We start from the raw sequence: 27,720 nt of genomic DNA, 5'->3' as shown, positions 1-27,720 counted from the left end.
GATTAATAAGCAATATTGAGATATGTGGATGAGACCCACTCCCCTGTCCCATATTCAAACACATCCATACCACATGCACATAGAAATTAGAGTAAAAGCATAACAACAACAAAAATCTACATACAAATTGACCAAAAAATTCCTTGGTGCCATTAAAAATAGAAGAGAGACAGACAGAGAGAGAGAGAGAGAGAGAGAGAGAGAGATAGGGATTGCCAGGCCACCAGCAGGGTATACACAGAGATTAGACCACAGAGAGGCTTTGGAGTCTGGAGACTGAAAACAGAGGCTCTATTACCTACAGAGGCAGAGTGTTACCTTAATTAAGATTTTCATAATATGCCCACAATGTCAAAGTGAAATTGTGCTCATGGCATAAAGCCTGGGTTGACAGAGTTACTCATCTATGAAAATGGGACCAAAAAACTTATGCCAGCTACACAAAGAAAGCAGGAGGAAAAAATTAATGCTGATAGGAACAGGAATGGGAAAATAAGTAACTTATAAATTGAAACCCCAATCCTGTGCCAAAGGCAAATTGTAACCTGTGTACATCTTCCCACGTGGTTTTTAAACTAAAGCCATTAAAATTCGTATAAAATTGAACCAGGACCATTGGTATACCAGGATGTTTTAGTCTTTTCAGCCTGCTTTAACAAAATACCTAGGACTGGGTTATTTATAAACAACAAAATTTATTGCTCACAGTTCTGTTGGTTGGGGGTCCAAAATCAAAGCACCAGCAAATTCTTTGTCTAGCTTGCTCTCTGCTTCATAAATGGCATTTTCTTTATGTGTCCTCACATGGTGGAGGGGGTGAACAAGCTTCCTCAGGCCTCTTTTATAAGGGAATCCATTTATGACAATGTGTCCCTCGTGACCTGATCACCTCCCAAAGGCCTCACTTCTTAATACCATCACCTTGGAGGTTAGGTTTCAACATACAAATTTTGGGAGGACACAAACATTCAGACCATAGCACAAGAGTTAAAACATAAGCAAACATTAAACTACTCTGTATTTACAAACTGTAAGTGTTACTCTCACTTTGTCTCAGTATCTCTGTCTTTCACATGTACACACATACAAGTTCATTTTAACTAATTAAAGAGAGAATAACTAATCAAAATCATAATTTTAAAAGTATCAGAAAAGTGATTCTAAAGATGAAATTCAAAAATTGGAGGGACATTAAACAGGAAAATTGTCATAGTTTGCATAATACATTTACTGAGTAATCTGAGAAAATTTTCTAGGATATAGTTCAGAGAAGTAAAAATGTTGAAACTATAATAAAATATTTAAGGTCCTAGAGGATATGATGAGAACATTTAGCTCAGGTCTAATAGCAGTTATAGAAGGAGGCAAAAGAGCATGTTTGAATACATGACTAAGAATGTGTGATAAAGCTCTAGCTGGACATGTTTAGCCATGATAACATATATATATTTTAAAAACTTTAAAGTTCTTGAAATGTTGATCTAGTTAAACATTCACCTCAAGAAGATAGAAAATAAAAGTTAGTAAAAATATGTAGAAGGTACAAAATGAATTTGTGACCAGAAATTGTTACTGATCCTAGGTTTGGCTGCTTGCCACTCAAAAGCCAGACATGAGAGGTGAGGGTTGGCGGGAGAAAAATTATGTTTATTTGGAAAGCCATCAAAACCAAGAAGATGGTGGACTATAGTCACAAAGACCATCTTAAATTTTAACATTTGCATAGAGTTTTTAAAGGGAAACTTGTTATGGGAGACATGCAGGAATGGTGCTGGGTGCAGGATCTCTGTGTTCCAAAAATTGCCACGAATGTAGTGGCTTAACACAGCACACATTTATTATCTCACAATTTCTATGGTTCAGAAGTCCAGGCATGGCTTTACTGGATCCTAGCTTATTTAATTTGTGTTTGATTAGGGATTGTGTTTAAGATCCTTGTGTCAGTGAAGTTACAGCTTCATGCTGATAGGTTTATGTGTGGTTTGGGGAATGCTCTCAAGTCTGCCACATTTTCTGCTCTGATGGCTCCTAAATGGGCACAGCTTAGCACCTTTTCACAGCCTTATCAACTCTCTGAGTTGATTGTGATCCATATTACAGAGCAGATATGTTACTGTAGAAAAAGTGGATCCCCACTCAGTTCTGGTGCAGTAGTGCAGGAGTACCACTTAGGGGAAAAGCAGGGCATAAATCCAAAGTGATCTGCCATTCTTCTTTTGAGGATAGACATTATTTGGAATAGAGAGTGGAGAAGTACATGATTTAGATTGTTGACAACTAATGTCGATCTTGGTGAAGAGCTATTAGGAGGAGGCTGAGAGCTGCATAATAAAAACAACATGGGATAGCAATCAGAAATTTCATAAAGAGAAACAGGAAATAGTAGCCAAGAAATGCCCTTCTGGGATCACAATAAATGCCTATATTAAAAAGAAGAAAGTTCTCACATCAATGAACTAAACTTCCACCTTAATAAACTCGAAAAAATTAACTAGAACCAAAGCAAGCAAACAGAAGGAAATAACATTAGAATAGAAGGGAAATAGAGAATAAAACAAAACAAAAAAAAGAAAAAAGAAAAAAATCACCAAACCATAATCTGGCTCTTTGTAAAGATAAGCAAAATTGGCAAACAATTAAATAGACTGAAAGGAAAAAGAGACAAAACAAAACTACTAAAATAAAAAAATGAAACTGGGACATTAGTAGTAACCTTTGAGAAGTAAAAAGGTTTATGAAAGAATATTACAAACAACAGCATGCCAACATATTAAATAATGTAGATGAGATGAAAAGTTGTTAAAAATATACAAATTATCAAACTGACTGAAGAAAAAATAGAAAATCTGTATAGAACTATGACATGTACAGATAAAATTAATAATTTTAAAACTCCCACAATGAAAATTCCAGGTTCAGATATCTTCACTAATGAGTTTTACCATTCAAAGAAAGAATTAAATAAAACGTTCATAATCTTTTCAAAGATTAGAAGTGAACACTTTCCGGATAAATTCCTCAACACATACACCCTCGCAAGACTAAACCAGGAAGAAGTTGAATCTCTGAATAGACCAATAGCAGGCTCTGAAATTGAGGCAATAATTAATAGCTTACCAACCAAAAAAAGTCCAGGACCAGATGGATTCACAGCCGAATTCTACCAGAGGTACAAGGGGGAGCTGGTACCATTCCTTCTGAAACTATTCCAATCGATAGAAAAAGAGGGAATCCTCCCTAACTCATTTTATGAGGCCAGCATCATCTTGATACCAAAGCCTGGCAGAGACACAACAAAAAAAGAGAATTTTAGACCAATATCCCTGATGAACATCGATGCAAAAATCCTCAATAAAATAATGGCAAACCGAATCCAGCAGCACATCAAAAAGCTTATCCACCATGATCAAGTGGACTTCATCCCTGGGATGCAAGTCTGGTTCAACATATGAAAATCAATAAATGTAATCCAGCATATAAACAGAAACAAAGACAAACACCACATGATTATCTCAATAGATGCAGAAAGGCCTTTGACAAAATTCAACAACCCTTCATGATAAAAATTCTCAATAAATTAGGTATTAATGAGATGTATCTCAAAATAATAAGAGCTATCTATTACAAACCCACAGCCAATATCATACTGAATGGGCAAAAATTGGAAGCATTCCCTTTGAAAACTGACAGAAGACAGGGATGCCCTCTCACCACTACTATTCAACATAGTGTTGGAAGTTCTGGCCAAGGCAATCAGGCAGGAGAAGGAAATAAAGGATATTCAATTAGGAAAAGAGGAAGCCAAATTGTCCCTGTTTGCAGATGACATGATTGTATATCTAGAAAACCCCATCGTCTCAGCCCAAAATCTCCTTAAGCTGATAAGCAACTTCAGCCAAGTCTCAGGATACAAAATCAATGTGCAAAAATCACAAGCACTCTTATACACCAATAACAGACAAACAGAGAGCCAAATCATGAGTGAACTCCCATTCACAATTGCTTCAAAGAGAATAAAATACCTAGGAATCCAACTTACAAGGGACGTGAAGGACCTCTTCAAGGAGAACTACAAACCACTGCCCAACGAAATAAAAGAGGATACAAACAAATGGAAGAACATTCCATGCTCATGGGTAGGAAGACTCAATATCGTGAAAATGGCCATACTGCCCAAGGTAATTTATAGATTCAGTGCCATCCCCATCAAGCTACCAATGACTTTCTTCACAGAATTGGAAAAAACTACTTTAACGTTCATATGGAACCAAAAAAAGAGCCCGCATTGCCAAGTCAATCCTAAGCCAAAAGAACAAAGCTGGAGGCATCACACCACCTGACTTCAAACTATACTACAAGGCTGCAGTAACTAAAACAGCACAGTACTGGTACCAAAACAGAGATATAGACCAATGGAACAGAACAGAGCCCTCAGAAATAATGCCATATATCTACAACTATCTGATCTTTGACAAACCTGACAAAAGCAAGCAATGGGGAAAGGATTCCCTATGTAATAAATGGTGCTGGAAAAACTGGCTAGCCATATGTAGAAAGCTGAAACTGGATCTCTTCCTTACAAGTTATAGAAAAATTAATTCAAGATGGATTAAAGACTTAAATGTTAGACCTAAAACCATAAAAATCCTAGAAGAAAACTTAAGCAATACCATTCAGGACATAGGCATGGACAGGAATTTCATGTCTAAGACACCAAAAGCAATGGCAACAAAAGCCAAAATTGACGAATGGGATCTAATTAAACTAAAGAGTTTCTGCACAGCAAAAGAAACTACCATCAGAGTGAACAGGCAACCTACAGAATGGGAGAAAATTTTTGCAATCTACTCATCTGACAAAGGGCTAATATCCAGAATCTACAATGAACTCCAACAAATTTACAAGAAAAAAACAAACAACCCTATCAACAAGTGGGCAAAGGACATGAACAGAAACTTCTCAAAAGAAGACATTTATGCAACCAAAAGACACGTGAAAAAAATGCTCATCATCACTTGCCATCAGAGAAATGCAAATCAAAACCACAATGAGATACCATCTCACACCAGTTAGAATGGCGATCATTAAAAAGTCAGGAAACAACAGGTGCTGGAGAGGATGTGGAGAAATAGGAACACTTTTACACTGTTGGTGGGACTGTAAACTAGTTGAACCATTGTGGAAGTCAGTGTGGCGATTCCTCAGGGATCTAGAACTAGAAATACCTTTTGACCCAGCCATCCCATTACTGGGTATATACCCAGAGGATTATAAATCATGCTGCTATAAAGACACATGCACACGTATGTTTATTGCAACACTATTCACAATAGCAAAGACTTGGAACCAACCCAAATGTCCAACAATGATAGAGTGGATTAAGAAAATGTGGCACATATACACCATGGAATACTATGCACCCATAAAAAATGATGAGTTCATGTCCTTTGTAGGGGCATGGATGAAGCTGGAAACCATCACTCTCAGCAAACTGTCGCAAGGACAAAAAAGCAAACACCACGTGTTCTCACTCATAGGTGGGAATTGAACAGTGAGAACACATGGACAGAGGAAGGGGAACATCACACACTGGGGCCTGTTGTAGGGTGGGAGGAGAGGGGAGGGATAGCATTAGGAGATATACCTAATGTTAAATGACGAGTTAATGGGTGCAGCACACCAACATGGCACACGTATATATATGTAACAAACCTGCACATTGTGCACATGTACCCTAAAACTTAAAGTATAATAAAAGGAAAAAAAAGAAGTGAACACTTTCCAACTTATTTTACAAGGCCAGTATTTTTCTAATGCCAAACCAGACAAAGACAGAAAAAGAAAACTATATATCAATATCCCTTATGAATATATGTGTAAGTCTTCATCAAAATACTACATACCAAATCCAGCACCTATAAAATGGATTGTGCACTGTTGCAAAGAGGGACCTCTCAGGGATGCAAATTGGTTTAACATCTGTAGATCAATTAATGTAATATACCATAGTAATTAAATAAGGAGCAAAAACCATATGAATCTTAATAGACGGAGAAAAAAAAATGTCTGACAAAAGTTAACACCTTTTCATGATAAGACACAAAAACAAAACAAACTAAAAATCCTAGAAACAGAAAGGAATGACCTTATCCAGAGAAAGGGTATCCATCAATGCATAAAATGTATGTAGATACTAGTCTGCTTTATCATTTACTACCATAAAATATACTCAAATTTATTATAAAAAGTTAAAATTTACTCACATAAACACAGACCATGATACCATTCTCAATTGAGAGAAATATAAACAAACATAAAATCCTAAGTGCATAAAATTAATGGCAGTACAAACTATCCTATTGTAATAATTTATAGCCATCTCCTTGTTGCTATTGCAGTGAACTCAAGGGTTGAAGGCATCCATTTTACATATTGTATAATGTTAATCATCTTTGCATGAGCAATTTGTCTCTCAACTAAATTGCATATTCCAGTGGAAAGTGATCTCTCACAGTTCTGGTGTATTTTTCATTTTGTTAAATGTAGTATCATAAACCTTGACTAACACCATGAGACCTATATGAAGTGTCACTAGTGATCCTGTAAGTACTCTCAGAAAGCAAAGAAAAGTCATGATATTACAAGAAAAAAATAATAACTTGATATGTACTGTAGATTGAGGCCTGTAGCTGCAGTTGCCTGCCATTTCACACAGACTATGCATCTTCTAAACAGGTGACATAAACTTACGGATGGATAAACGTAGTAAATACTACAAATATATTTTCTGTTCCTTATGATTTTCATAGTAACATTTTCTTTTCTTCAGCTTATTTTTATAAGAATACAGAATATAACACATATACAAAGTATGAGTTAATCAACTGTCTAGTTATTGGTAAGGCTTCCAGTCAACAGTAGGCTTAGTGGTTAAGTCATTGAGGACTCCAAAGTTATATGTAGATTTTTAACTACACAAGAGGTCAGTTTCCCTAACCTCCATGTTGTTCAAGGGTCAACTCTATTGCTAAGATGACAATTTCAATCCAATCTGTATCAAAATCCCTAATATCTTTTTTCCAGAAATTTACAAGCCAATCATAAAATTTTAAGATGGAAATATAAATAGCCAAAACAATCATGAAAATGAAAAAGAAATTTAAAGAACTCAAACAGTTAATTTCAAAATATACTACAAAGCTACAATATTCAAGATGGTTTAGTATTAGCATAAAGATTAAAACAAAGACTAATGGAATAGAATTGAGATTCCAGAAATAAATCCATAAATCTGTGGGCAATTGATTTTTTATAATAATGCCAAGATCATTCAATAGGTAAAGAATAGTGTTTTCAACAAATGGTACTGGGAAAACTGGTTAGTCACATGTAAAGCAATGAAGTTGGAGCACTACCTCACACCATGCACCAAAACTAACTCAAAATGGATCATAGATCTTAATACATGAGTTAAAACTATATGATTCTTGTAGGAAATCATAGGAGTAAATCTAGGTTAGGCAGTGGTATTTTAGATATGACATCAAAATCACAAGCAACAAAATAAAAAAAAGTTAGACTATTAAAATTTTTAAAAAAGTTTGTGCTATAAATGACCGCCATCAAGAAAATGAAAACACAGCCCAAAGAATGGAAGAAAATATTAGCAAATCATGTATCTCATAAGGGTCTTATAGCCAGAACATGTAAATAACTCATATCTCAATAAGAAAAAAAAATTAAAACTGGATATATAATCTGCATAGACATTTATCCAAGGAAGGTATATAAAGGTCAATAAACATATGAAAAGATGTTCAATATCATTTTCCATCAGTCAACTTCAAATCATAACAACTTCACACCCACTAGGATGATTACAATCCAAAAACAAACAATTACAAGTGTTGACCAAGAAGTGGAAAAACAATCCCACATGCATTACAGGTGGGATAGTTAAATCTTGCAGCCACTTTGGAAAACAATTGGATGCTTCTTCAAAATGTTAAACTTAGAATTCCCATATAATCCAGCAATTTCACTTCTAAACATAAGAGATAAAAGTATTCAACTCACACAAAAAGCTGTACACAAAATTTTCTAACATTATTATAATAGCCACAATGTGGACACAACTCAAGTGTCCGCTGTTAAATAAGTAGACAAAATATATCCACATAATTGAATATTTTTAGCAATAAATAAATAAAGTTCCAACACATGTATGAACCTAAAAGACAGTAAGCTAAAGGAAAAACCACATGTTGTATGACCGTATTTAAATAAAATGTGCACTCTAGGTAAAACTAAGCAAATGTATAGAGATGGAAGTAGATTAATGGATGTTTTAAGTGTAGGGGTCCAATGGGTAGTAACTAGTATTAAGTATGGGATTTTTTTACAGAGGACTTAAACATTCTAAACTTAGATTTTGGCAATGGTTGTATAACCCTGTGAACATACGTAAAAAATTGAATTGTACACTTTTAATGAACTAATTTTATGGTATGTAAACTATATATCAATAAATATGTTTAAAATATTCAAACCAATAGTCTGAGACTTTCTGGAGGGTTCTATACTGTTCATAAAATCATCTGTAGAGGTACATGACTGAATGTACACTCAGTACAATGATGAGTTAGCAGCCATGACAATTTAAATTTATCAGCAGAGCTCTTAATTAGTTTGGACAGAGCCTATTGTCTTTCTAGAATCATGTACAAGCATGAGACACATTGAGTTTAATGTAGAACATTTCTGTTACTGGTGTAAAAAACTTCCTTTAAAATATGTAGTACCTTTACTATTTTCTAATACCGCTAAGTGGGTATTAAGAAAAACTTAATGGGTATTAAGAAATTTTGATTTCCTGTTTCATTTTCTAACAGATCCATATCATTTTTAGTTAAGGATTTCAGAAAAGCGGATAGGAATACTAACTGGAATTGGGTAAAAAGTAACCTAAGTAATCTGCTCAGTCCCCAATTCTCTATCTAATTGAACAGATTGACAATATTTAAATGAGATACTAAACAATTTGCTGTTGTTCCTTAAAATATTAGTTAAGTTAAAATTTAAAACTTAAGTTACAAAATTAACTTTTTAATTTACTCCCACTGCTGAATTAATATTTAACCTTAAGAAACTAAAGGCATATCTTTTTTATAAGGTTAGAACTATCAGTATGGTATGCAATAAAATAATAAACAATACTATAGTTAATTTTTAAGCAGCCCAAACCTTGAAGAATCTAGATACCATCCAGGACAAAAAAGCAATTACTTATTTTAAAATGTTTCACTTGGAAATGAATTTATATTTAGAATGTAAATTACATACAGCCAAAGATTATTGTTTCATTTGCTTCTATGTCCCGTAGAAAACTGCCTGTCACATAATGTATGCTCAATAAGCCCCTCTTAATGGATTAATTTGTCCTTATCAAACATAAGCATATATATTTATTTCATGAAATTATATATAGATGGAAAACTTCTTTAAAGAATAAACATCTCTAATTTGCACATGTAAGCACAACATACAAGAGACTTATGTTATGTGACATTTAAACAAAAGATTTACTTAGAAAGCCAATATTTCATCTCATGCAATAATGAAAAATCTGATAGCTCCATTATGGCTCATTTAAAGAAAGTCAAAATTCTAAAATATAAGAGTGCAGTTGTCATTAAGATGTTACTTTTATGACTACTTGAAAGGCTAAAGAAATATCTGTTAAGTATTAAAAGGGCAAAGATTTAGATAAAAATGGAATTGTGCAGCCACATTTCACTGTACTGAGTGTACATTCAGTCATGTACCTCTACAGATGATTTTATGAACTGTATAGAACTCTAGAAACATTTGTATTCAGACAGTTGAATAGGCTGAAAAAATAGGGTTTGCTTTTGAGCTGTAGTTATAATTAAGATTAGGACTGTTTGTTAATGTAATAGTTTTCACTTAATAATGATATTTTTAATGAATCTTTTTGAGTAAAAACTTGAGCTTGGAGAATGTACCCCTAATACAGTTGTATAAATATGGCAAAGACGTGTCTTTGAACACATTTAAGGACTCTCCACACAGGATGAAAAACATTTAAAACATGACCAAAGGCTCTTTAGATGTTTCTATGACAGAAAAATATGATTAGCACAAAAAACAATGCAGAAGCATAGTAAATATTTATAGCAGAATGAATGGTACATGAACTGTGTATGTGTTGACATTATTAAAATTCATGTTGAATCATTTTTATCAGCATATTCTAGTTTCTTTGTTATTTCGGTAAAACATGGATCATTCTGTAAAGTATAATATGATTTTAACATAGACCATGTTATTTTGAAACATCTGGGGCATATATTGATTAAGCACACAATATATCTAATCAACAGATTTGAAAGGACCCACATTTTTATACTTAGTATAAATGAATTATATTCTCCAACTATGTGTACTTTCTTCAAATTCAAGTGTTTTCTTCAATAGAGCAATGCCAAGTGGGATTTTTGGGTCTTATAGCAGACAAGAGCAATTGTTTTTAATACTTGTGGTAGATACTTCTCTTTTAAATTTGTTTTAGTTCATATATATATATATAGAGAGAGAGAGAGAGAGAGAGAGAGACCTTTACTATTTCATTTTGTAATGTTATACAAATTATGAGATTAAGTATATTGTAAGGTTGGTATCTTGGCCTAGAATCATCATTTTTCCTAATTGCCAAATCCGGTGAATTATTTCACTTTTTCTCAAACTCTAGATTACTCCCATCTATAGCCTTTGCTGTCATGATGGTTTCCAGATTTCTATAGCTCTTTGTGTAGTCTTCCAATCCTCAAACTGCAGTCAGACTTTAAATTTACATTTAAAGTCAGCTTTAAATGTAAATGTAAATCATACCACAGCCTACTTCCCACTCACCCCCAGCCCATCCCTCAATTCAAACCCTTCAATTGAACCCTACATTGCTTTTACCTAAAGATCAGAATTTTCAACAGGGTCAATAAGTGCCTGAATATTTTTTTCTATATCATCCCTTCAAAACGAATTACTTTCTGTTTATCAAATTTGTTATGCTCTTGGGGTTTTCTCACATGTTATTCCTTCTGCCAGGAAAGTCCCCATCAGCGCCCTTCTCTCCTGTCCCCACCCCAACTTCTCATACATCTTAGCTTAAAGCTAGAGAAATGCTTCCTTTCCAGGGAAGGTTTCCTGCTGATTCTGATTATACATTCCTGTAGAATTCTAGACTTTACCTTGCACATACCTAGGCACATAATTGTCATATGATACATATTTGCTGATTAACTGATTTATAAAAAGTTTTCCCTTGTTTTTTTAATTTTGTATTCTTCCAGAAATTATTTACTCTTCTTCCTTATTTTTTCTTCTGAATATACGTGTTCCTCAAGTTTCTTTCCTATGCTATCCTTCTCCCTTAGCAATTTCATGACTTGAAATAGTACCCCTGTATAGAAAATTACAACGTATATATTTTCATCTTAGATTTGTCTCTCAAGGTCTACTCATACACGATTGCTAGGTTTCTCCATTTGGAAGGCATGTCAAATTGAATATACTCCATTTTTTTCTCCAACGTTTTTGTTCCTGTATTCCGTAATTTTATTAATGGTACACTATCTTTCCAATTATCTGTGATTAGAATTTATTTTGATTACTACTTCACACTACTCCCTTCATATTGCCTCCAACTTAATATAATAAATTGCCATGTCTTATTGAGGATATTGCTTCAGTCTCATCTCCTTTTCTTTCTTCTGTGGTCATCATTCTGCTTCATGTTCCCATTATCATTTATCGAGCTTACACCAAACAACTTCTCATGGGCTCTGCCATCTTTAGCTTTTTCCTGCTCCACTACATCTGTACCATATGTTTTTTCTTTTTTGGAACTTGTTTCTGTCACTGCCTTTTTCCATACCCAGCTTCAAGCTCCCTATTCAGTGCTCAGTGCTCAGCACAAAAAAAAAAAAAAAAAAAAAAAAAAAACAAAAAAAAAAAAACAAAAAAAACTTCGTAACTTTTCTATGTGGAAATAATTTTTTTCCTCCTTTGAATTCTATAGCACTTAATCTGTACTTCTTCTATGGCACTATTAGTTTTTTGTTTAAACTACAATATAATCGTTTATGTACAGCCCCTTTCCCCTCAGGGGAGTTTTAAGTTTTCTGAAAGAGGTATTTATATTTGGTTCTTTCATACGTTTCCTAAGTTTCAGGTGCTAAGCAAATGTGGTTACTTGTGAGTGACTGAATTGATTTTATTTTATATGAATTTTACATATTTTATTGTATACAAATATGTCCATTGAATAAAATTATATTTGTGGTAATATATTGATATTCGCTTTACTGGTTAATTCTAAATCATTCTGCTTTTCTTCTCTGTTTTCTTCAATACTCATCATTGTCTATTTTGCTACATTGGGATTGGTTTTCTTTGGTGGAAACCTCTGTAAATTCCAAATGAAATTAATTTTACAGGCATAGCTTGATATTTTTGCAATAGAATAAAATAATGTTCTACTCTATTCTAATAAAACTATTCTCTTGCTCACCAATGTTTTTTGATGATTGGTACTATGAATACCTGAAATGTTGTAATTTCCTCTCTATTTATACAAGAAGAATATTTTTGATCTGTGTCTACGGTGCCACTTAGTGCAATCTGCCCCAGATTGCTTTAATTTGTTTTAATGACAACAAACACAAGGATAGAGCACTAAAGTATGATTTAATGTTGAGTTGCCAAAGCACAGAACAGTCGCTGTGTGAATTCCCACTGATGAAAAAGGAGATTCATTCCCAAATCAGGAATATGATGGACATGAAAGTAGCATTCCAATATTTTCAAGTGTTAGGACAAAAGGAATTTGAGTATCAACGAATGACGGAATTCAAGACCAGCTGTATGAAATGAAAAATGAAGAATTCTCTCTGCAGGAGAGATTGGCTGTTCAGGAATTCTTCACAGGTGATGCCAGTGAGCAACACTGGCCTTGCATCACATAGCAGATACAGTTTCAGTGCCCATAAAAAGTGAAAGAGTAGTTGTATTGCCTATCTTATTTGAGAAAGGACAGACTTGATGGAATTAGTTTATAAACATGTGACCAGAAAAATGCCACGTGTAAAAATAGAAAAGATGTTTTACTGTATTAATGAAATAATTTTAATCATGAAGAATTTAAAAATATATATGCCCAATATTATTGATGTGACTTAATTTTAAACTGTTCTTGGGTAAACTATGTTAAAAATGTCCCTAAAATATTTTTCTTAAAATGGCCTGACACTTATGATAAGCACTTGTTTTGCCACCAATTATGTTTTGTTGCTTTTCAAATCCATTGAAATATATTATTTTGGTTTATTTTACTTGTAACACGATTTAAATATTTGCTTTTAGAAAAAAAGTCAAAAATGATTAAAATTGCCCAAAAGACTTTTTTACTAGACATGTTATTACAAAACAACTGTTTAATGACAAGCATAAATGAATTTGACTTATACAAATTTAATTGTCTTAAACACGTGTGAATAAAATACCTTGAAATTATTTGAAGATATTTAATCCACTGAAAACACAGCTGTGTTCACTCTGCTAAGCCTTAAGAATCTTAGACATTCCTAAGTTACTAAATTATGGTTAAATATTGAAGACACTGGTGTGTAGTGTTTGATTTATTTTCTGTCTTCAAAAGAGGTTTAAAGAAAAGGTTAGAACCAACTGCTGACTGTGAACTGATAATTCACCTGTCATGATTATGTCAATTGGCTTTGTTTGAAGGGGAACTGAGTATAGGTTGAAAGTAAGTGGAAAAAATCTTATTAGAACAACTTTTGTGTTGACTAGTTTTAGTTTATCTTAAAATAAATTTCCAAGAACTAAGAACAGCATCAGAAATATGTAACCAGCTTAGTGATTACTTTTTTTTTCTAATACTTTAAATCTCAAATAGAAATGTTATCTGATCTTTCATGGAAAAGACTTCTGAGCCTTTCCAGAGTGTTGTCTCCAAAAACTTCAGAAATTGTGGAAGGGATAGAATCACATAAATAGACTTAAACTGTGACAGGTAAATACTTTTGAGCAAGAGCAAATGGTAGATTGTACTTTTATAAATTTTAAAACATGCACATTAAAAGAAAAGTTGCTTACTTAAAATACTTTTATATAGTTAATGTTGCTCATAAAAGCCAACTTTCTCTCACTTTGTGAAACTCAGTCTCTGATTATACAACATCTTCATTCTACTGGCTCTTCGTGTTCTATTTTAACAGAGTGTGTAAAAGAATTTAAGGGCATGATTCTTTTGCAGCTTCACAGTTTGGTTTCAATTTGATTATTGGTTAAAAATAAAATAACTATTGAAATAGAAGTGTTGGGAAATGTGTCACAAGAATCAAAGCAGAGAATAGAAAATTCTGAAAGTAGGTACCACATATTTATTCTGTCAATAATCTGTCCTCAGCCAGGATTGTGTGAAATTTTCTCTTTTCATAGTCTTAAGCATTCCTGGTGGAGACATCACTTTGGATGACTTGGTATTTCTGAGTTTGATGTTTTACTGTCATCAATAAAGGGGAAAGAAGGTTTTGTAACAGAATATGAAAGAGAAGTTCAGTGACATTTAACTCAACTTGAATTGTTCTTAATTTTTAAAAAGTTACATAATATTTAATACATCCAAAAGAATATGTTTAACTTTCATGTGTGGAGTATAAAACAAAATAAAACGAACACTCTCGAACCCATAAGTTAAACCAAAGTCTAAAATATCACCCTTTGCTTTATAATACCTTATGTCTTTCTTTGATCATGTCCCCTATTCCCCATTCCCAGAGATTACCAAGATCATGGATTTTGTGTTTATTATTATCCCTGTTATTTAAGAAATGTATTTGCTACGTAGGCATGTGTTCATAGTAGAATATTATTTAATTTTACTTGTGTATGAGTTTTATATAAAGCGTTATATGTGTAGATGAATTTTCAATCAAAAATTTATTTCTAGGATTAATGAAATTTTATATAGTTATGAGTAATTCTTATTTACTGATCTGTAATATTTCATAGTAATATGTCACAATTTATTTATTCATTTGTACCAGTCATGATTCTGACAGGCAAACAAAAGCCACTCTATATTTAATAGTTATAACCCACAATTCAAGGCTAATATAACTGTGGGAAGAGATGAAGGAAGGGTCTTCGGGAAAGTTCCACCAACAGGCGGTAAAGATTGGAGCCTAAAGCCTCAGAGCACAGGGGAGAAACCAGAGCTCCAGGATATTCTATGAAGCCTGTCATGATCACAGAGTGGAAGTTTGGGGAAAGATTTGCAAAACTTGCCAAGACCAAGAACTGGGAATTTGTGGACAGGTCTGTGGGGCTGCCGCATCCACGGAGTGAGCACTCACATAGAAGTCAGCAGAGCACCACGTCTGATCTCTATGACTTGCGAGGAATAATGGACTCCAATTCATGTCCACCTTCCAAATTTGATGCAACTTCTTGATATTGACAAAACCCACCACAAAAGTGAACCTACATGGAAAGGGATCTGAAAAGTTGTTTTGAGACATAAAAATGCTGGTTATGGTGTGGAGTTGACAACACACTATTCTTGAATTTATCATCATTTTTCCCCACTAATTTTGCTCTTGCAAGGATTGAGACTGAATACTCTTGTACATGTGCCAAGATTTCTCTGGATGATATATCTAGGAATGAGATTGCTGAGGCATAAGGTAAATGGATTTACAGATTGACAAGACACTGCCATTATGGTTGTATTCATTTACACTCCCACAGGTGCGTATATAAGTACATGTTTCTCCACACTCTGGCCAATGCTTCATGTCTGACCTCTTCATAGTCATAGACCTCTTATATAGTGTGTGTAAAATTATGTCATCATGGTCTTAAATTTGATTTGTTTAAGTTATAATGCGATTGAATTTCTCATAAGATTTTTCCATTCCCATTCCTCCTTCAATGACACATTTATGACTTTATCCTTTATCTATTAAGTCTTTTTTCTTTTCCTTAGTTCTATATTTGTTTTTGTAAACTACTGCTTTAATGGTAACATGTAATGTCAACCATCTTCAGATTTGTGATTTATGTTTTCACCTACTTTGTGGTGTATTTTCACAAGCAGATATTCTTAATTTTAATCAAATTTTATTTTACAGTTATTGTATTTTCATCATTTTTAAAATATTAGAAAATTTTCTTCTAGAAGTTCTAAAGTTTTATATTTCAAATCTAAGTCTATAAACCATCTAGAATTTAGTTTTTCTGTTATGATGTAGGAATTAATTTTATTTCTCTTACTATGGATAGCCTATTATGCTATATATTACATAGTTCCTTCTTTCCTTAGTATTTTAGTTTCCTATCACTTCTATAACAGTCACCACAAACTTAAACTTCATGGCTTAAAACAAATCAAATTCATTACTTTACAATTTTGGAGTTCAGAAGTCTGAAATGATTTCTTTGAAGCCGAAATCCAGGTGTCTGCAGGGTTGCATTCCTTTAAGAGGCTCTAGGGGAGAATCTGCTCCCTGACTTTTCCACCTAATAGAAGCTGCCTTCATTCTTTGGCTCATGGCCTCCTTCCATCTTCAAAGCCAGCAATTGCATCACTCGAGCCCATGCTATTGCCATCACATCTCCTTCTCTGACCCTGCTGCCTCCTTCTTTCTTTTAAAAAGACATTGGGCACAGCTGGGTAATCCAGGATAATCCCTCATCTCAAGATCTCTAATTTAGTCACACCCATATAGTTTCTTATGTAGAGTAACATATTTACAGATTCTTGGTATTAGAACATGGACATCTTTAGGGGACCATTATTCAGTCAGTGATTTGTAACACTACCTCTGTCAAATGTCATTTTAACATACACAGGAGTCTGTTAATGGATTCTGGATTCCATTGCTCTATTTGTCTATCCATGCCCCAGGACTGGATGCTTCATACTGTCATAATTAACACAGGTTTATGATGAATCTTGATATGTGGAAGGAATAATTCTTGACTTGTTCTTTTGCTTCTGCATGGTTTTGGCTCTTCTTGGACTTTCACTTTTTTAAACAAATTTTAGGACCAACTAATAAGTTGATCCAAACCCTATGGTGATTGTAATTAGAATTACATTGGATCTGCAGATGAAATTTGGAAGACTAGAAATCTATACGCCATTGGGAGTTCCTATTTATGAACACAATATATCTCTCAACAAAATGTATTTTATGCATGTTCTGTAAAGGTTTGAACATCTGTGGCTAAATTTATTTCTAGAAAATCTAGTTTTTAAAATTCCTATATAAATCGTATCTCCTTTAAAAAAATTCTCTATATGCTGCTGGCATACAAAAATACAATTAACCTTTTTTGTATAACAGCACCTTGCTAAGCTCTCTTACTAATTCTAATATTTTTATGAAAACACTTTGTTTTCTATGTATATAATTATATAAATGGCATTTTTTTACTTTCTGATATTTATAATATTTATCTTGTCTTAGTAGATTGTTTGAGTCATTGGTGCTGAATAAAGTGTCAAGAATGTGCATCTTTACCTTGTTTAAGATTTTTTAAATCAGTAAATCTACTGTTCCTATGAAATTTGAATAGAAGCCTTCTATTGACTGATGATGTTTCCTTTGTTTTTCAGATGATGCGAGTTTATATAAATGATTAAGTTTAAATTCTATCAAATCATTTTTCCAAACAAATAAGATGCTAGCCTTTTTATCTATTAATTTGTTAATGGGTAAATTACAATTAAAGGTTATAAATTTTAAAATACTTGTATACCTATGATAAATAAAACTCAATCATGATGTATTTTGTACATACAACAGGACTTAGCTATGATACTATTTTGCCAAGTGGGTTTTTTCATGTCATTTTTTTTTTCTTTTATGAGTGGCTTTGGTCTATACATTTCCTTTTCTGATTTGGTTTTGGTATGAAGGTTATATTCTGCTGAGTTCTTGGATATTTCTCCATTTTTTTCTCTGGTGCATAGATTGGAATGATACATTTCCTATAAGTCTAGAGAGATCCCTTTGTGCAACTAATGGGACTGGTATTTCTTTATAGTACATTTCATTATGATTTTATGCTGATTTTATTTTTTAATACATTTTATTGTATATATTTAAGGTATACAACATGATGTAATGGGATAATATAGAGAGCAAAATGTTTACTGTAGTGAAGCAAACTGACATATCCATCATCCCGCAGTTACCCATTTTTTTTTTTTAGGTTTTGTGGCAAGTGCAGCCAAAATCTACTTAGGATGAAATCCAAATACAGAACAATTTTATTACCTATAGTCTACATTGTGTACACCAGGGGTCCCCAATCCCTGGGCTGCAGACCTGTACTGGTCTGTGACCTGTTAGGAACCGGGCCGCATAGCAGGAGGTCAGCAGCTAGCAAGCTAGCATTACCGCCTGAGCTCCACCGCCTGTCAGATCAACCCTGGCATTAGATTCTCACAGGAGTGGAACCCTATTGTGAACTGCGCATGCAAGCGATCTGGGTTTTGCATTCCTTATGAGAATCTTAATGCCAGATGATCTGAGGTGGACAGTTTTATTTCAAAACACCCCCACCCTCCTCCACCCCAACCCCCACCCTCCTCCACCCCCACCCCCACCAGTGGAAAAATTGTCTTCCACGCAACTGGTCCCTGGTGCCAAAAAGGTTGAGGATTGCCAGTGTACACTCTGTCTCTAGACTTGTTCATCCTACATATCTCCTACATTTTATCCTCTGACTTACGTTTCCTTATTTCCACCCCAACCATGGTAAACAGTTTCATTTTCTTGGTATTTTTGTTCAGATTCCATATATAAATGAGATCATCCATATTTTTCTTTTTGTGTCTGGCTTATTTCACTTAACATATTGTCCTCCAAGCTCCTCCACATTGTGGCAAAAATGGCAAGATCTCATTGTTTTTCAGGCTGAATAATATTCCACTATATTGTTTCTTTATCCATTTGTCTGTCAGTGGACACTTAGATTGTTTCCATATCTTTAGTATCATGAATAATGTTACAATAAACATTAAAGTGCAGGTATCTTTACAAGGTGATTTTTATTTCCTTTGGGTATATGCCCAGGAGAGGGATTGTTGGGTCATATGGTAGTTCTATTTTTAATTTATTTAGAAACCTTCATAGGATTTTCTGTACTGGATATACCAATCTACATTCCCATGGGCAGTCTACAAAAAATACCCTTTTCTGCTCACTCAAGTAAAAATTTGTTATCTTTTGACTTTTTGGAAATAGCTATCCTGATAAGTATGAGGTTGAGGTGGTATCTCATAGTGGTTTTGATTTGCATTTTCTTGATGATTAATGATGTTGAGCATCTTTTCATATACCCATTGTTTATTTTTATTTCTTTTAATAAGTGTCTATTTAGATCTTTTGCCTATTTTTAAATCGGTTTTTCTGCCATTGAATTGTCTTAATTCATTATAAACTTTGAATAATAACCCTTAGTAAATGTGTGCTTTGCAAATATCTTTTGTTCCCAATCCAGAGGCTGTTGTTTCAGTTTGGCGATTGTTTCCTTTGCTGTGAAGGAGTTTTTTAGTTTAATGTAGTCCCGTTTATTTGTTTTTGCTTTTGTGGCTTGAGCTTTTGGTATGACATCCAAAAATTCTTTACCAAGGCCAACCTTCAGAGGTTTTGAACCTGTGTTTTCTCAGAAATAAATCTAAACATATACAGCCAACTGATTATTTTTTTACAAGGGCACCAATAGAACACAATGAGGAAAGGATAATCTTTGCAATAAATTGTGCTAAAAAAAAAAACACTGGATTTCTATATGCAAAAGAATGAAATTGGACCTTTATCATATATCATATGCAAAAAGTAACCCAAAACGGATGAGACCTAAATGTAAGAACAGAAACTATGATGTTATTTCAAACATATTTTACATGAGTTTTTATTCTTTCATTTTGTTTTTCACATTCTCAATTAAAATGCTATTTGCATACAATGAAATAATAGTTCCTAAGAGTGCAGCTTGATAAATTTTGATAAAAGTATACCTATACCTCCAACAAATATAGAGCATTTCTGTCACCCCAGATATTTCCTTCAGGCCGCTTTCCAGCCAGTTCAACTCCAGGCTCTGTTCTCAACAGACAACCACTCTTATGAAGTCTAACACCATATATTATTTTTGCTGCTAGAATTTTGTAATAGTGGAACCTAACATAATGTATTCTTTTATATCTGTCTTCTCAAGTGTCTGTTAGATACTTCGAGGTTGTTGTGTCAATCAGTGGCTAGTTTCTTTCTGTTTACATATAAACTTGTTTGTCCGTACTTCTAGGATGAGCCCTTGTTATCTGGCTTAATGGTGATTGTGAATAAAGTGTCATGAGCATTCACGTGCAAGTTGTTTTATGAACATATGTTTTTAATTCCCTGGGATAAATACTTAGCAGTTGAATTACTGGATCATAGTGGAACTGTAAGTTTAACTTTATAAATAACTGCCAGTCTTAAAATGATACTACTGTATCATTTTAAACTACCAACAGCAATTGCAGTAGTAATTACACATCTTCATCAGCATTTACCATGAGTTTTCTTTTAGTTTTAGCCATTCTGGGGTATGTATATATGTGTGTGTGTGAGAGATTTACCATTGATTCGATGGAGTTCTTTATAGATTATAGATATTAGTCATTTTTCAGAAGTAAAGAGTGTTTTCTCTCAGCCTGTGGCTTATCTATTCAATTTTTTAATGAGTGTTTGCATCAGTAGGGCTTTTTTTTCTCACCCCCTTTTTTTTTTTAACTTTAAGTTCTGGGATACATGTGCAGAATGTGCAGGTTTGTTACATAGGTATACACATGCCATGGTGGTTTGCTGCACCCGTCAACACGTCATCTACATTAGGTATTTCTCCTAATGATATCCCTCCCCTTACCCCCACAGGCCCTGGTGTGTGATGTTCCCCTCCCTGCGTGCATGTATTCTCATTGTTCAACTCCCACTTATGAGTGAGAACATGCAGTATTTGGTTTTCTGTTCCTATGTCAGTTTGCTGAGAATGATGGTTTCCAGCTTCAACCATGTCCCTGAAAAGGGCATGAACTCATCCTTTTTTATGGCTGCATAGCATTTCATGCTGTATATGTGCTGCCACATTTTCTTTATCTAGTCTGTTATTGATGGGCATTTGGGTTGGTTCCAAGTCTTTGCTATCGTAAATAGTGCTGCAATAAACATAAGTGTGCATGTGTCTTTATAGTAGAATGCCTTGTAGTCCTTTGGGTATATACCCAGTAATGGGATTGCTGAGTCAAGTGGTATATCTGGTTCTAGATCCTTGAGGAATCACCACACTGTCTTCCACAATGTTTGATCTGATTTACACTCCCACCAACAGTATAAAAGCATTCTTATTTCTTCACAGCCTGACCAACATGTGTTGTTTCCTGACTTTTTAATAATTGCCATTCTAACTGGCATAAGATGGTACTATCATCAGAATGAACAGGCAACCTACAGAACAGGAGAACATTTTTGCAATCTACCTATCTGACAAAGGTCTGATATCTAGAATCTTCAAGGAACAGAAAAGACAAATTTACAAGAGAAAAGAAATATCATCACAAAGTGGGTGAAGTATATGAGCAGACACTTCCCAAAAGATGACATTTATGTGGCCAACGAACATATGAATAAAAGCTATCATCACTGATCATTAGGGATTTTTTTTTAGTGCTCTTTGCTTTCTAATTAAGTAATCTCTTCCTAGCCTAGGTTCACAAAGGTTTTTCTAATGCTTTCTTCTTAGAATCTTTATCATTTTAGTTGTCACATATAGTTCTATGATCGATCTCAAAATAAGGTTTGCCTACGTGTGAAAGAGGTCATGAAAGTTTTTTTTGTTTCCTTTTTTGTTTTGTTTTGTTCTTTTTCATACTGATATTCAATTGTTTCATTACCATTTGTTGAAAACACTTTACTTTTCAAATTTGGTTGCTTTGGCACTTTTTGCTGACAATAAATTGACCACCTATGTATAGTCTTTTTGGGCATTATACCATACCATATCTATTTACCTATATGTACAACAATCCATACTCCAGTAAAAAAATTGAATAAAAGGCGTAAGAGCAGACATCTTTCTTTTTATTCTGGACTTGGGAAAAAAACTGAGTTTTATACCATTAACTATGGTGTATTTCTTACTGAGGGATTATGGCAGAAAGAAAAAAGAGAAGAGAAGAGAAGAGAAGGGAAGAGAAAAGGAAAAGAAAAGAAGAGAAAAGAAAAGAAGACAAGGAAAGAAAATCTCTGATATAGAAAGCAATTTTACTTAGTCTTACTTATCATTGTTCTTTATGTTCCCAAGATAGTTTTTGGTGCATTCTATGTTCTTTGTATTTTTAGTTTAATCGACGAATTATGGCACAAATTATTACCTCGATCATTTGGCTTGGAAATGTTCCTTTTAGTAGCTAACGTAAATGCTTTCATAACTGCTCTTAGTTCACTTGTTCTTATTTATGTTTCAAGATGATTAAGCAAATTATGTGGAACCCCAGAATTTTTTATTTCGACAAAGTGTTTTGTATATATGCTTTATAAGTACTGTTTTTTAACTTTTATGTGCTCATATCTTTTATTTACTAAAACGCTTTATAAGTACTGTTTTTTAACTTTTATGTGCTCATATCTTTTATTTACTAAAACAACTCTTTAATATAGACAATGTAAGATTGAACAATAATTGAGTCCCTTTATTCCTGATTATGAAAGTTGTAATAGAAAGTTATGGTCACCAGACAATGCTTAACAAACTTGAATATCAAATTTTATTTTAGATACTGATTTAAAGCATCGATTTTAAAATATTGATTGCAAACTTTTACAATTTTGAAGGTTCATAGACTTATGTTAAAATCATCTCTTATTTCAATAATATAGTTTGAGAGAAAAAGCCTTTAGAAATTCTGTAAACCAGCATGATTGTCCTTAGTTTCTTTCCTTAATAAATGATTCATTTGATTATATATGTAAATGATATTTTCAACATACTTTTCACTTTGGCATTCTTTTAAGAAGAGATATAGCTTTTAAAATGAGTGTTAGATTAGATATCTGAAATGGTTTGGGGTGTGTGTGTGTGTGTGTGTGTGTGTGTGTGTGTTTATGGCATGACTCTCTTCTCAGTGGTAAAGTTTGAAAAACCTATAACCTATCAATTACTCTTGGTGCAAATAATCACTTTATTGTACCTTAAAACAGACATTCTATTGATTTTGTTTCCTAGTTCAATTTTGTGGGGAAATTGCTTGGACCAAGAGGAAACTCCTTGAAGAGGCTACAGGAAGAAACAGGTGCTAAAATGTCTATCCTGGGCAAAGGATCAATGAGAGATAAAGCTAAGGTACTGAACTTTGAATCTAATATTTAACACATTCAGGAGGTTACCTATAACACTGAAGGCCAAATTTACAAGCATGCCTGAACTGCTCTTTCACCATTTCCTATGATTTCCATTGCCTGGGATCACCCTGTGTCACTTTCTGCTATCTCCTCTGTCTTCCTAAAAATCAATTATTGGCCTCCCTTCTTTTTCTTTCTAGAATGTATATTCTATATTTTCATTTTCTTTAGTCCTTTGTGTAGGTTGCTGTCACATCTTTTCACTTTTTCTGTGTCCTCTGTAGAATGTTTCTATATGTCTGTGTTCATTTTCTTTAATTCCCTCGCTGGTTCCTTTTTCTTTCTTCAATCATATCACCTAATAACATCCATTGTATCATTCTCTCATTTTATCTCTCTGCTCTATTTCACTTTGATCCTCTTACTTGAAGCAATTTCTAATACTTATCTGCAAATCTAAGAGAATCCTGCTTATTTCTTGAAATGCTTCAATGATATTAAACAACTCACCTGACCCCCAAAAGAACAATAAGAGATCTATCAAGTTTGATGTTTGAAATGATTTATTTCACATCTGTACTACATTATTTCTTATTTTATAAAGTGTTAGCAATTTTCTCAGTGTTAGAATTCAGTGTTTGGGAGAAATGACAATTTGTAGAGATTTATTCCAAAAGGATCTTTGAGGATTCACTGCGAAAGGCTGGATGTATTTGGTAGTATCATTTGACCAGGCCACACTTTTATGACTTGGTAATGTTATTATGGAGAATGAAATGTACAAATATTTATTTTTGAGTATGAGAATCCTTAGAAAATTGCTCAGGAGTCCTGCATCTGTGTTAATGAGACATATTAAATGAGGAAATTTATAGTGTGAAATGTCACTGAACTGGTGAATATATCATACATAAAGTATCTTTACTGTAATAAGTCTACATTAGGAGTTTTAGCAAAACTCTCCATTTGGGTGCTTTCTTAGAATGGTTCAATAATCAACTGTAGAAAGTCAAAGACGGAATGATTTTTACTAGCCCTTTCTTTGGGATAACTTTTGATTACTCTATACTGTGTACAATTTCAGCAACGACTGTATTCTTGCCAATCCTCCTGCCTCTAGATTCTCTGACTACACTTAAAATAAATATTACAAATATTTAAGAGGTGAGCACACCAGCATCTAGACATGAGATAAGCTTTTGTCCCTGCCACAAGTTTAGATTTTCTTTATATAAGAGGAGAAAATGACACATAATTACCTATGCCTGTACTTTCATGTATTCTTTAATATTGTTTTTGTTATGAATTTCCCAAATACTTCATACTGTTATATTATAAACTTCATATTGCGTGTTTTTATGGTCTCACACATTCTTTAAGATTTCAGCTTGTCATCATCTCCCCAGCATGGCTTCCCTGAACTCCTATAATAGGCTAAGTACTCTTTTATCACTTAACATATTTTACTGTATCTGTTTTTATCTCCAGGATGGAGAACTGTTCTAGTTAGCTTTGCACATGCAGAATCTACATGTAGTATTTCTATATCTTTTAAAACAGATGGATACATATTTTTAATTCTCATATATTTGGACATTTTTTCCTGTTCATAAAGTTTTAAACTAAATTTGTTTTTCCCTGTGAGCATGTTAGGTACCAGCAAAAGTATTGGAAAATCCAATAGGAAACAAATTTGCTTCTATTAAATTTCCATGAGGTTTAATTTACTAATATTACCTGTTACTTACAATTCAGTTTCTTATTACTCTCTGCGTGATCCATCATGTTTGACTATGATTTCAGTGTTTTCACTTTTTACCAAATTAAATAAAATAACATATTAAATAATAATAATACATTGCACTGGAAAATATTTTTTAGAATTAAGATAAGGCCTTTTTTTCTTTCTTTTTTTTTTTGTTCCACTTGCTTGCTTTTGAATGATAAGGTCTTAACTTTCTCAAGTATTGGACACCTAGCTGAAATAAAATCACAGGCATGGATATGAAAAATCTACCTTAGTAAACACTTGATTAAAATAAAAGATAAATCCTTGGTAAATTATTGATTATGATGCTGTTATTTTGCCTCTGCATCACGACATAAACAGGAAAGAAGATTTTACATAATTTTGTTTTTTCTAATTATTAAATACATCACATGGGATTGTGCAATAAAAGTGTATATGTGTGAATCCATACAAACCGGCATATGTTCATGCATTAATTATTTATTGAACACATTTTATGTAATTCACAGTTCTAATTTATAGTAATGAATACAAGGTCTTCCTCTCTTAGAGTTTACATTCCAATGGGAAAGACAGATAATAAATATATGAATACATTTTATACTTTTAGGACTTGATAATTTTTATGGATTTAAATGAAACAGAAGCAGGGAAAAGAGGTTAGTGGTGTTGGGAGCAAATTTTGATACAGTGATCAAGTAGAAAGAACACTGGAAGAAGAGAAGGAGCCAAACATAGAAATATCAGAAAGGAGAGAGAATGCCAAGTGTGAAGGCCCTGAGGGAGAATATGTACTTTATGTATAACCATAGCTATATCTAAAACTATTATGACAACTATAGCCATATATTTATTTAATAAATATACTTATTCCCCTTTGGCTACCATCTGATTTCTTTATAGTAAAACTCCTGGAAAGTAATTCGCAATCACTGGCTCACCTTCATTCTTTATTGTTCCCCTCCTTAGTCTCTGTGACTGGATCCTCTTGTTCCAGACCTCCAAGCCCAGACTTGGTCTTCAGATTTCTTTTTTTCCTTCATGTTCTTATAGCACCAATGTGCTCTCAACCTCAAATTTATGTCCAGCTTCCAGTCTCCCCCTTAAGTGCTAGATGCTAAATTTATATATTTACCTACTCAACATGTCAATGTGGATGTAACAGGCATTGAAATGTAATATGTCCAAGGACACATACATACATACACATAAGTATGTATGGGTATGTATGTTGACAAAGACTCTCCTTGACCAAACTTAGGCAGGCCTCTCAGAATCCTCTTCTCAACTTTGCCTGACTTTACAAAGATTAGCCATGTTTAAAATTTAGATCAGCAAGTACTAAGAAGTTCAACATGCAACTGCCAATCTTTTTATCCAACAGAAAAACTAAATAACTGAAGCCACATGAGGGGCTCCTTGTGTGCTTTACAAAGCCTGGGTCAGCACTCTTCTCTGTGGTTTCATAGATAGGTGACTTTGCAGGATATATTGTTTAATAAACATGTTTGCCTCACCTTTATAAGACATGATAATGCAGATTGCTTTTCTATGTTGGGTATGCTGCTAAGGTACTACAAAATGTATGTCTTTTTTCTTTTTCTTTATTTTTCTTTTTTTTTTTCTGACAGTGTCCCATTCTGTTGCCCAGGCTGGACTGCAGTGGTACTATTGTGGTGCGATCACAGCTCACTCAGCTTTGACCCACCGTTGGGCTCAGGGCTCGAGTGATATTTCCACCTCAGCCTCCCAAGTATCTGGGACTACAGGTGAATGCCACCACACCTGGTTAATTTTAAAATTTTTTGTAGAGATGGGGTCTCCTTTTGTTGTCCAGGCTGGTCCTGAACTCCTGGATTCAAGTGATCCTCAAGTGATCCTCCTGCCTCAGCCTGCCAAGGTGCTGGGATTATAGATGTGAGCCACTGTGAGCACTTAAGGGGGAGACTGGAGGCTGGACATAAGACATACAAAGTATGTCTTAAACTTGATCTTTACTTCATGATAAAAGAAGATATTTGGTTGTGTAAGTCAGGGAAAAAAATCAAAAATATTTATTCCATATCTACTATTACTTCAAGAATAGATTCAATATTATGCTATATAAAAAGTATTAGACATGAGTCACAAAGCTTGATACTTAATTAAACATATTGACCAGTGTAACATTTTTTTAAAAAAAGTTAAGAAAATAACAGTCATTCGGATTAGTAGGTAGATAGAATGACAAACTCATTTCGTTTTGTTTTTGTGGATCTAATAATACTTCTTAATCCTTACATAAGAAAATACGAAGTATTAAGATATGTTTCCAGATCATTATAAAGTTAACTGCATCATATATAAAATAATTCTAGTGGTATCTAATAAGAAGATTCAAGTTTAATGTTTTTCTTTGTGTTATCTTGTGTTGGGGAAACATTACTTTTTGTTTAGTTATACCTAGCCGATAACTCTGTAAGCAGAAAAAGAAAA

The 27,720-nt window shown here is 33.6% G+C and overlaps 1 protein-coding gene across 14 annotated transcripts in view; it reads left to right on the top strand.

Moving 5' to 3' along the window:
* Nucleotides 1–27,720, top strand: part of KHDRBS2 (KH RNA binding domain containing, signal transduction associated 2) — a 687,327-nt gene that overhangs the window by 210,284 nt on the left and 449,323 nt on the right. For all 14 annotated transcript variants that reach the window (XR_001718489.4, XR_008548534.2, XR_010158053.1 and 11 more), the window contains exon 3: nucleotides 23,380–23,496. Coding sequence is in view for 6 of the 14 variants with exons in the window: in XM_016955743.4 (XP_016811232.1) it covers nucleotides 23,380–23,496 (117 nt within the window). In the remaining 8 variants the exon portion in view is untranslated. The remainder of the gene's footprint in view (nucleotides 1–23,379; nucleotides 23,497–27,720) is intronic.

This window comes from Pan troglodytes, chromosome 5 (genome assembly GCF_028858775.2).
Source record: "Pan troglodytes isolate AG18354 chromosome 5, NHGRI_mPanTro3-v2.0_pri, whole genome shotgun sequence".
In the NCBI taxonomy this organism is placed as follows: Eukaryota; Metazoa; Chordata; class Mammalia; order Primates; family Hominidae; genus Pan; species Pan troglodytes.
The sequence above is the reverse complement of the archived record's forward strand: the minus strand, read 5'-3'. Positions and strand labels throughout refer to the sequence as shown.